This window comes from Acipenser ruthenus, chromosome 38, assembly GCF_902713425.1.
Source record: "Acipenser ruthenus chromosome 38, fAciRut3.2 maternal haplotype, whole genome shotgun sequence".
NCBI lineage: Eukaryota > Metazoa > Chordata > Actinopteri > Acipenseriformes > Acipenseridae > Acipenser > Acipenser ruthenus.
The window spans coordinates 9,902,724-9,914,457 of NC_081226.1; the positions used below are offsets into that span (position 1 = coordinate 9,902,724).

The 11,734-nt window shown below is 44.2% G+C and overlaps 1 protein-coding gene across 1 annotated transcript in view; it reads left to right on the forward strand.

The window, feature by feature from the left end:
* LOC117964881 (zinc finger protein 721-like) overlaps positions 1–11,734 on the forward strand; it is a 30,513-nt gene that overhangs the window by 10,599 nt on the left and 8,180 nt on the right. Inside the window, exon 4 of the mRNA XM_059008947.1 lies at positions 7,527–9,041. Within this exon, the coding sequence (XP_058864930.1) occupies positions 7,527–9,041 (1,515 nt within the window). The remainder of the gene's footprint in view (positions 1–7,526; positions 9,042–11,734) is intronic.

Sequence of the window (11,734 nt, forward strand, 5' to 3'; positions counted from 1 at the left end):
CAAGAGACAAGCAAACACAACACACGTGTGCATCCGCACACACACACAAAACAACAACACAATAAACAACAAACAATTCAAAAAATAAATTGTTCAAGTCCCGCAAGGGCTGATGGGAATCCAGTCCCCTGGTTCTACTTCAACCATTTACGTTTGAACAACTAAAGTCAATTTGAATGTTCAACTAGCTTAAAATGGACGAGTGTTATGAATACAATTTGAATTTGTAAGTGAATGTAACTTGATTTAATTTATTTAGAATGACTTTGGGGATTAGTGTGTATATACATACATATATATATATTAGCTCAAAGAGCCAGCTGCCCAACGTTTCGATATGTTGTACATATCTTTCTCAAGGGAGACTGTGTTTGAATCAAAACATATATATATATATATATATATATATATATATATATATATATATATATATTGGTTAATTTGTGCCAGGGCTGGCTAGGGCTCAGCCCGGCACCTCTGGTCTTGACGAGGCAAAGCGCCGGCACGTCTTCAGCTATGAGATTTAAAAATGTCATAAAATGTTTTGCTCTCAAATGCGTTGTCTTCCAATTCTCAACAGAGTTCCATCCATTCTGCACGTTCTTGCGTGCGCTAAACAGAGACAGCGCTGTCACGTTACCATTTCAGCTGCGTGCTATAAACATGACACTGGCTGCGATAGAAGGGCTGCCACGCTCGTGTGTCGTTTGTTATACACAAATAAGTTTACCTGAGTTGAAAAACGTCTTGAACGATTAAAGCAAATTCCACACTACTGGGTTTGATTGAATGAGTCGCCCACAACAAGCTTCATTATGAAAGCTGAACATTAATTTCAATAAACACGTTTTTAATGAAAAACAAATTGTAGCCTACTTCACTAAAGTAAAAACTGGCTTCTGTTATTTTCAATTTGCCACTGCTTCCCATTATATCACTGCTTAATAACAGGAAGAACATTTTATTAAGGGTTAGTGTTGAAGTTAAACGCGTTGGTGCTGCCTGTCTCCCTATCCCCACGCAGGAACATTACCCTGCTAACCTCCCCTATTCAGCCATCAGCGGAGATGATTCAACCACGAACAGCGACATGGATGAGAATAGGAAAGTGGAGGAGGCTGACGCAGAGGATGAAGACATGGATATTGCAGAGTGATTGTAAATAATGAATAGACTGTCAGTTACCTGAATAGGTTTTTCCTGGTATCTGCTGTAATATTGTGAGCTGTGTGTGTGTGTGTCGGGTTTACAATCTACTTCAATTATATTCATGTTTTTGTTTCATTCATGTTTCCAAAGTGCAAAACAAAAACTACAACTGCAAAAGAGAAAAGGGAACCGATTATCAAGTGTAATAAAACTCTAAGATGTTATTTTTGTAATGATTTATCAATGGAAATTACAGAGGCATCGATACAGTACTGTATGTATTACAGCCGTTAAATATAAAAAGGATGTGAACTCTTTCTTGTGTTAGTTTTGAATGGACGCTGTGCCTCTATGGAGCTCGATGGAGCAGCTGAGACTCAGCTTAAAAGCATAAAAGGAAGGTTTTATCATAATATCCAGAAAGAGGTGAATAAAGAGTTGTGAAGGAAAGAGGAAAGAGCGTTGGATAGGTTAAGGATTGGGCAGAGTTCATTAAATGAACATCTTTTAAGACTGGAGAAACATGAAGATGGAAAGTGTGAAAAATGTAAAGTAGCTGAAACAGTAGAACATTATTTATTAAAGTGTGAGAAATATGAGGAGCAGAGAAGGAAAGTGGAGAGGAGGCTGAGAGAAATGGAGGTACATGAAGTCAATATAAAGAACTTGCTGGGGAAAGAGGACGGGAGACTGAATAGAGAAAGGATACTGAAGAAATATATAAAGGAAACAGGAAAAGAAGGGAAGTTATAATAAATAAAGATGACAGAAAAATAAAGTAAAACAAAGACACACAAAGGAGTACAGATGGAGGGCGCTCATCATCTAATATAATAGATGGGATGCGTCCTATAGATTAACCAGAAGAAGAGCCTCCGCCTCGGAGCATGCGCACAAACTGCATCCGGGAACGCGGCGCTGCTGGCGTTTCAAACACACAGCAGGAGGTAAACACGGAGCCCTGCGGAGGATTTTATATTTGTGTGTTTAGTTAAACGATATTACATACCCGTTTGTAAGGCGTGGACGAGACTAAAAGGTAAGTTACAGTATTATTCATTTTAATTGAAGGTTATTTGTTTGTGACGCTTTGTTTGTTAAATGAACAGGCGTGACGTCATCAACAACACCGAGTCCATTTAAAATATAACAATTTAATCAATAAAAAATAAGGTACCGACGTTTTTATGTTTAATATTAATGACAACGTGTTTGAGTCTTAGTGTGTTAGCTGGGTATTTACATTGAGGGGCAGGCGAACTACCGCTATACCATAGTGTGTGTGCAACACTGATCAACGAGGGGCGCGAAAACTGACTCATATATATATATATATATAGAGAGTTTAGCAGACACCTTTATCCAAGACAACTTACAGAGACTATAGGGTGTGTGTGAACTATGCATAAACAGCGTCTCACCCGAAACACGGAGCACAAGGAGGTTAATAATAGGGTCCGAGTTATTTTCGCATGTTTTCTTACTGTTGTTAGATTTGTGGGTATAACTCTATAAAGGTTAGAGGTACATCATGTCATATACGTGAAAATCAGGGACATGAAATGAATGCACACACTAGGGTTCCATTAAAAAAAAACACTAAGTACCCTGAGACTCACCCTGTTCAATTCAGATTCACAAAAAACACAGAAAAAGGAGAGGTGATTTTTAGAAAAAACGAAACAACAAAAAAAACATTTATTTTTCGTGAATTTTTTTTTTTAGCATGGCCAGCTGAAATATGGCATTGCACAATGAAACAATGTAGTGACATGGATTTATTTATTTATTTAACAAATTTGAAAAAAAGTAAAGCAATTATGGCCGTATGCAGTGTGGAGTAGTGGTGAGGGCTCTGGACAGGGCAGCAGTGTGGAGTAGTGGTGAGGGCTCTGGACAGGGTAGCAGTGTGGAGTAGTGGTGAGGGCTCTGGACAGGGTAGCAGTGTGGAGTAGTGGTGAGGGCTCTGGACAGGGTAGCAGTGTGGAGTAGTGGTTAGGGCTCTGGACAGGGCAGCAGTGTGGAGTAGTGGTGAGGGCTCTGGACAGGGTAGCAGTGTGGAGTAGTGGTGAGGGCTCTGGACAGGGTAGCAGTGTGGAGTAGTGGTGAGGGCTCTGGACAGGGTAGCAGTGTGGAGTAGTGGTGAGGGCTCTGGAAAGGGTAGCAGTGTGGAGTAGTGGTGAGGGCTCTGGACAGGGCAGCAGTGTGGAGTAGTGGCGAGGGCTCTGGACAGGGTAGCAGTGTGGAGTAGTGGTGAGGGCTCTGGACAGGGTAGCAGTGTGGAGTAGTGGTGAGGGCTCTGGACAGGGCAGCAGTGTGGAGTAGTGGTTAGGGCTCTGGACAGGGTAGCAGTGTGGAGTAGTGGTGAGGGCTCTGGACAGGGTAGCAGTGTGGAGTAGTGGTGAGGGCTCTGGACAGGGTAGCAGTGTGGAGTAGTGGTGAGGGCTCTGGACAGGGTAGCAGTGTGGAGTAGTGGTGAGGGCTCTGGACAGGGCAGCAGTGTGGAGTAGTGGTGAGGGCTCTGGACAGGGCAGCAGTGTGGAGTAGTGGTGAGGGCTCTGGACAGGGTAGCAGTGTGGAGTAGTGGTGAGGGCTCTGGACAGGGCAGCAGTGTGGAGTAGTGGTGAGGGCTCTGGACAGGGCAGCAGTGTGGAGTAGTGGTGAGGGCTCTGGACAGGGTAGCAGTGTGGAGTAGTGGTGAGGGCTCTGGACAGGGCAGCAGTGTGGAGTAGTGGAGAGGGCTCTGGACAGGGTAGCAGTGTGGAGTAGTGGTGAGGGCTCTGGACAGGGTAGCAGTGTGGAGTAGTGGTGAGGGCTCTGGACAGGGCAGCAGTGTGGAGTAGTGGTGAGGGCTCTGGACAGGGCAGCAGTGTGGAGTAGTGGTGAGGGCTCTGGACAGGGCAGCAGTGTGGAGTAGTGGTGAGGGCTCTGGACAGGGTAGCAGTGTGGAGTAGTGGTGAGGGCTCTGGACAGGGTAGCAGTGTGGAGTAGTGGTGAGGGCTCTGGACAGGGTAGCAGTGTGGAGTAGTGGTGAGGGCTCTGGACAGGGCAGCAGTGTGGAGTAGTGGTGAGGGCTCTGGACAGGGCAGCAGTGTGGAGTAGTGGAGAGGGCTCTGGACAGGGCAGCAGTGTGGAGTAGTGGTGAGGGCTCTGGACAGGGCAGCAGTGTGGAGTAGTGGTGAGGGCTCTGGACAGGGCAGCAGTGTGGAGTAGTGGTGAGGGCTCTGGACAGGGCAGCAGTGTGGAGTAGTGGTGAGGGCTCTGGACAGGGCAGCAGTGTGGAGTAGTGGTGAGGGCTCTGGACAGGGCAGCAGTGTGGAGTAGTGGTGAGGGCTCTGGACAGGGCAGCAGTGTGGAGTAGTGGTGAGGGCTCTGGACAGGGCAGCAGTGTGGAGTAGTGGTGAGGGCTCTGGACAGGGTAGCAGTGTGGAGTAGTGGTGAGGGCTCTGGACAGGGTAGCAGTGTGGAGTAGTGGTGAGGGCTCTGGACAGGGCAGCAGTGTGGAGTAGTGGTGAGGGCTCTGGACAGGGCAGCAGTGTGGAGTAGTGGTGAGGGCTCTGGACAGGGCAGCAGTGTGGAGTAGTGGTGAGGGCTCTGGACAGGGTAGCAGTGTGGAGTAGTGGTGAGGGCTCTGGACAGGGCAGCAGTGTGGAGTAGTGGTCAGGGCTCTGGACAGGGCAGCAGTGTGGAGTAGTGGTCAGGGCTCTGGTTTTAAAGTGTATATAAACTAAATTCAGTAGATGCTGAGTAATATCTTGGCTGTAAATGTTTAAAAGAGGTACACTTTCATTCGTTGCTACATCAAGTCCTGAAAATAATGAAATGGATAGTGTCAGGATCCACAAGACATAAGTGACCTGAGCAATTCAGATTAACTGACCCACAGAGAATGATTAAAGTGACGAATCCCCACTAACTTACTCTCTGTGGTGGAGCCTGACTGCGCAGGCGTAACATTTGAGTTAGCGGAAATTTAAATAACTTGCGAAATATTCAATTTTTTCGGTTCCAAAAAGGGCACTCCTAGTCAATGAGTACTATCTGCCTGTCGGATGTGGTGTTTAAATACGCAGCCGTTTTTGAGTGCAAAAAAACTGACTAATTTGTCCAAACTAAAAGTACCGCACAGATTTTCATGAAACTTGGACAAAAAAGAATCTCCATCACACGGACATGGAGCATATGAAATGCCGTCCCAATCCGTTTTGAAAACACACCCAGCCATTCTTCCCCTCGCTAAGAGAACACCACTCGGGAAGCAAGCAAAGTGTTCTTATAGCGGAAGTGTTCTCTAAGACGGAGTCAGCCACCAGAAAATAGGAATCAATCAGTAAATAAATACATATGTATTACTTGTTATAAAGCACGTGCATCAACTTATGAAGTTAACTGAATAAGTAAAAGAAAAGCAATTAATAAACTATAATAATAAAGTAACAGACAAACTAACGTTACTGAACTGTCAAACTAAATAAACCCAGCACCCTACCATACACACGTTACAAAATACAGCAGCAACATACCAGACATGCACATTATTTAACAGCATGGTGAAGCAACTCACCAGAACGGGGAACACCAGACTGCTCTGCGACTTGTGTCTGATTTCAGGTTTTTTTCAAGAGCTCGAACAGTTTCCAAACTGAGGCGCATTTCGCCATTTGATCACATGGTATTTTGTAGCGATGAGCTACACTGATAGGACGGTGGTTCTGTACAGATTGAATAAACCAGTCAGTGTGCCTCAAGACACACTCGCGATGGCAAGTCATATTTTAAAAGATTGAATTGACCATTTTAATTTAAGTTTGATGACGATGAGTTATCAGGTTACACAGTAAAAATTGTTATGGGTGCCAAATGTAAACATTTCAACAGATAAAATCCTCTGGTATTATGAACTTATCAGAAATTCTGTATTTCTTCAATAGTAAAGCCACCCCTGCTATTAAGGTCAGATTTTGTCGGCCCCTTGAATGGCCTTCATAACCCTGTATTTAAATAAATACATTCATCTGTTTTTCAGCAGCTACTAAACAGAATCCCGTGTGCTGCCATGGACAGTGTGAAGATGGAATCTGTCCAGATTAAAGAGGAGTTCCCTGAACTTGAACTTGTCCCCATTAGAGTGGAGTTCTCTGGGCTGGCTTCCCTCCCCATTAAACAGGAGCTCTGTGAGATGCAATGTGACAGCAGTCAGCCACAGGACTCTGAGGTTAAAGCTGAACACAATGAATTGGAGATCCCCCAGACAGAAGAACCCCTTCCTGTTAAACAAGAAGAGGTGCTGGAAACTGTCCGTATTAAACAGGAGCCCCCTGAAGTAGAGTTTGAGCACATGGAACCAGTGAAGGAAGAATCTGAGGACTTCAAACCAAACATCCCTGAGCTGGAGCCTGTACGCCTGCGGGAGTGTAGCGTGGTGCTGGAGAGAATCTGCGTGAGAGAGCAAGGCGCTGGAGAGGAAGGCTCTCCCAACAGCATGCAAGGAGGTGGAAAGGAAGACGGGCGCTCCCATTCAGAATGCAGTCTAGCAGGTGAGTGACTCCCAGTAGCTGTGACATTGTCATTCTAGATTGCGTGATATCCACAGTGTGGTTGAGAGGGAGGGAGGGAGCATGTAGGTTACATTACTAGCTGTTTGTTTTTTGCTGTACCACTCCAACCAGTTCAAGATAGGACTCGCTACTGGTGAACTTCAGATACAGGTAGAATGTAGTCATTGCTCTGGGAGTGGGGAGAATTATACCAAGGATTAGAAACACTAAAGTACTGTATATATCATTATAAATATTCAGTGTAACAGTATATGGATATTTTTGTAAATGCGTAAAGTAATGCAATTTAAAGATATAATTGTAGCATGTGTTGGAGGAAATAGACCTGAAACATTACAGGAGGTCTTGGAAGGCAGGTTTTGATCCCAGGGCTCGGTTTCACTAGCATCAGTCTTTACTGACTTTGCTTTTACACATAAAGTAAAGGCTTTGTTTAGTTGTTTTTTTTAAGCTGTTGTAACCTATTGCAAGCCCCCACAGCTGAAATTCACATGTTTTAATCCACTCCCCCACCTTTACTAAGCCAGTGATGGAAATAAGTTTCCTGTTGCATAGCAGATTCACCTGTTCCAGGTTTTAAACTGAGCCTGATTAGCCCCAATGTATAGGTAACAAGCACAGGTGTGTCTTATTAAACTGCTAGTAAAACCAGGAAGGGATCAAACTGCTATGCAAGGGGGCTTATTTCCATCCCTGCCTAAGCCTACAAGCAGTCCCTCTTACTTTCCTGTTCGTATTTTCCAGGTTCCAGTCCAGCAGCTAAAGCGAGGGCGGGCGCTGGAGAATATCCTGACTGTGGGAAAGGTTTCACCCAGTTAGAGCATTTTAAAACACACCAGCGAACTCACACAAGAGAGAAACCGTATCACTGTTCTGACTGTGGGAAGAGTTTTAGTAGGTCAGGAAACATGAAAGCACACCAGCGAATTCACACAGGAGAGCAACTGTATCGCTGCTCTGACTGTGGGAAGAGTTTCAGTCAGTCAAACAACCTTGTTTCACACCAGAAAATTCACACAGGAGAGAAACCGTATCGCTGCTCTGACTGTGGGAAGAGTTTCAGTTACTCAGGAGACATGAAAAAACACCAGCGAATTCACACAGGAGAGAAACCATATTCCTGCTCTGACTGTGGGAAGAGTTTCAGTCAGCCCGGACACCTTGTTTCACACCAGCAAATTCACACAGGAGAGAAACCGTATCGCTGCTCTGACTGTGGGAAGAGTTTCAGTTACTCAGGAGACATGAAAAAACACCAGCGAATTCACACAGGAGAGAAACCGTATCACTGCTCTGACTGTGGGAAGAGTTTCAGTTACTCAGGAGACATGAAAAAACACCAGCGAATTCACACAGGAGAGAAACCATATTCCTGCTCTGACTGTGGGAAGAGTTTCAGTCATTCAAACAACCTTGTTTCGCACCAGCGAATTCACACAGGAGAGAAACCGTATTGCTGCTCTGACTGTGGGAAGAGTTTCAGTCATTCAAACAACCTTGTTTCGCACCAGCGAATTCACACAGGAGAGAAACCGTATCGCTGCTCTGACTGTGGGAAGAGGTTCAGTCGGTCAGACAACCTTGTTTCGCACCAGCGAATTCACACAGGAGAGAAACCGTATCACTGCTCTGACTGTGGGAAGAGTTTCAGTTACTCAGGAGACATGAAAAAACACCAGCGAATTCACACAGGAGAGAAACCATATTCCTGCTCTGACTGTGGGAAGAGTTTCAGTCATTCAAACAACCTTGTTTCGCACCAGCGAATTCACACAGGAGAGAAACCGTATTGCTGCTCTGACTGTGGGAAGAGTTTCAGTCATTCAAACAACCTTGTTTCGCACCAGCGAATTCACACAGGAGAGAAACCGTATTGCTGCTCTGACTGTGGGAAGAGTTTCAGTCATTCAAACAACCTTGTTTCGCACCAGCGAATTCACACAGGAGAGAAACCGTATCACTGCTCTGACTGTGGGAAGAGTTTCAGTTACTCAGGAGACATGAAAGCACACCAGCGAATTCACACAGGAGAGAAACCGTATTGCTGCTCTGACTGTGGGAAGAGTTTCAGTCATTCAAACAACCTTGTTTCGCACCAGCGAATTCACACAGGAGAGAAACCGTATTGCTGCTCTGACTGTGGGAAGAGTTTCAGTCATTCAAACAACCTTGTTTCGCACCAGCGAATTCACACAGGAGAGAAACCGTATTGCTGCTCTGACTGTGGGAAGAGTTTCAGTCATTCAAACAACCTTGTTTCGCACCAGCAAATTCACACAGGATTGAAACCGCATCACTGCTCTGACTGTGGGAAGAGTTTCTGTTTTAAACAAGGCCTTCAAAATCACCAGCGAATCCACAGAAGACAGAAACCTTAAAGACTATGTTAATTGGGACTGTTCTATCATGAAGAAAAAAATGTTAACCTTGCATTATGAATTTGAAACAAAAACACTTTGGAAATGTGAAAAAACGCCAAGTTCTCAAAAGTACCCAGCCATTTAAAGTAGAGATATCAAAAACACAAGACAAGCTTCATGAAACCTTTGGGGCAACCTTGCCCAGCACCAAGCAAACAGGCACAACTATCAAAGAGGTGGGGGCCAAGGTTGCCACAATTTCACAATTAACACATTTCTCATTTTTAATTCAGAAACCAATTGTTTCTACTAACTTGGCTTGTGTTTTTCATGCATTTGATCGGCTTTTACTGTGTCTGAAAAACACAAGCCAAGTTACTAGAAACAAATGATTTCTGAATTAAAAATGAGAAATGTGTTAATTGTGAAATTAATTGATTAATTATATAACACAATAGTAAGCAATGCTAAAACAACACCTATGTCTAACTTGTATTTAAATGAGCAAAATGTACTTTTTAAAGGTTGTTGTATCAAATGGAGTTCTATCGCTCTGCCTCTCTGAGTCGTTGTCAGTGCTGGAGCCTTCATCATGTGACGCAGCACCCAGGCAGACTCTGCATTCAGAGGATATAGAGGACTGCTGGGAAAGAGCCTTTTAGGTAGTGAAAAAAACATGAAAATAAAAAGTCACAACTAATCATGCATTTTTTAAAATGATCCAATGTTCAATACATTTTATTTTTTAGATGTGTTTATTATTTTTATTTGTCATGATTTGTGTGTTTTAATGCTGCACAGAATTCCTGTTGTTTTCTAAGATACTGGTTAATCTTCCCCTCTAGTTCCAGCTAGCACACAGCTCTCCTGGGTATTGCAACACTTCAGCATGTTTAGAGCTCGAATGCAGTACAGGGAGCTCCTCTTTAACTCTCTGAGTCCCCAGCCACAACAACCACATGCAGAGTGCAGGCTGCTGTTAATATAAGCTTATCCTCACCGCTCATTGGTCGGGCTAGAGTAGGTGATTTGCATAACTTTCCATCACTCGCAGAGCAGAGCGAGCCACAGGGGGCGGTGCACACACACACACAAGAAAACAACAGGCAGCAGCTCATACACAGAAGTTAGATGTAATTTTTAGTTTGTTTAAAAATGTTTAATTAATTTTAGCAATAAAAAGTGAGCTGAGGAAACAGTGTGAAACCAGCAAGTTATTTTATTAGCTGCAAGTGCAGCATTTCTGCTTCTGTGCTTCTGGCAGCATTTACAAGTGCTGGAACCAGGCAGCAGCAGAGATGCAGACAGAGGGACGTCACATCCGCAGACTGACCGCCGAACGGGGCTGGCCACAAACAACACAAGGAGAACACGTGCAAGGGAGGCAGCCGGGGACACAAGAGACAAGCAAACACAACACACGTGTGCAACCGCACACACACACAAAACAACAACACAATAAACAACAAACAATTCAAAAAATAAATTGTACAAGCCCTGCAAGGGCTGATGGGAATCCAGTCCCCTGGTTCTACTTCAACCATTTATGTTTGAACAACTAAAGTCAATTTGAATGTTCAACTAACTTAAAATGGACGAGTGTTATGAATACAATTTGAATTAGTAAGTGAATGCAACTTGATTAAATTGGTTTAGAATGACTCTGGGGGTTACAGTACATAGATATATATATACACAGTGGTTAATTTGGCCAGGGCTGGCTGGGACTCAGCCCGGCACCTCTGGGCTTGACGAGGCAAAGCGCCGGCACCTCTTCAGCTATGAGATTTAAAAATGTCATAAAATGTTTTGCTTTCAAATGCGTTGTCTTCCAATTCTCAACAGATTTCCATCCATTCTGCACGTTCTTGCGTGCGCTAAACAGAGACAGCGCTCTTACGTTACCATTTCAGCTGCGTGCTATAAACATGACACTGGCTGCGATAGAAGGGCTGCCACGCTCGTGTGTCGTTTGTTAAACACAAAGAAGCTTACTTGATTTGAAAAACGTCTTGAACGACTAAAGCAAATTCCACACTACCGGGTTTGATTGAATGAGTCGCCCACAACAAGCTTCAATATGAAAGCTGAACATTAATTTCAATAAACACGTTTTTAATGAAAAACAAATTGTAGCCTACTTCACTATAGTAAAAACTGGCTTCTGTTATTTTTAATTTACCACTGCTTCCCATTATACCACTGCTTAATAACAGGAAGAACATTTTATTAAGGGTTAGTGTTGAACTTAAACGCGTTGGTGCTGCCTGTCTCCCTATCCCCACGCAGGAACATTACCCTGCTAACCTCCCCTATTAAGCCACCAGCGGAGATGATTCAACCACGAACAGCGACATGGATGAGAATAGGAAAGTGGAGGAGGCTGACGTAGAGGATGAAGACATGGATATTGCAGAGTGATTGAAAATAATGAATAGACTGTCAGTTACCTGAATAGGTTTTTCATAATATCGGCTGTAATATTGAGAGCTGTGTGTGTCGGGTTTACAGTGTGGAGTATATAGGGTGTAAGGGCAGCAGTGTGGAGTAGTGGTTAGGGCTCTGGACTCTGGACACTTGACTGGAGGGTTGTGGGTTCAATCCCCAGTGGGGGACACTGCTGTTGTACCCTTGAGCAAGGTACTTTACCTAGATTGCTCCAGTAAA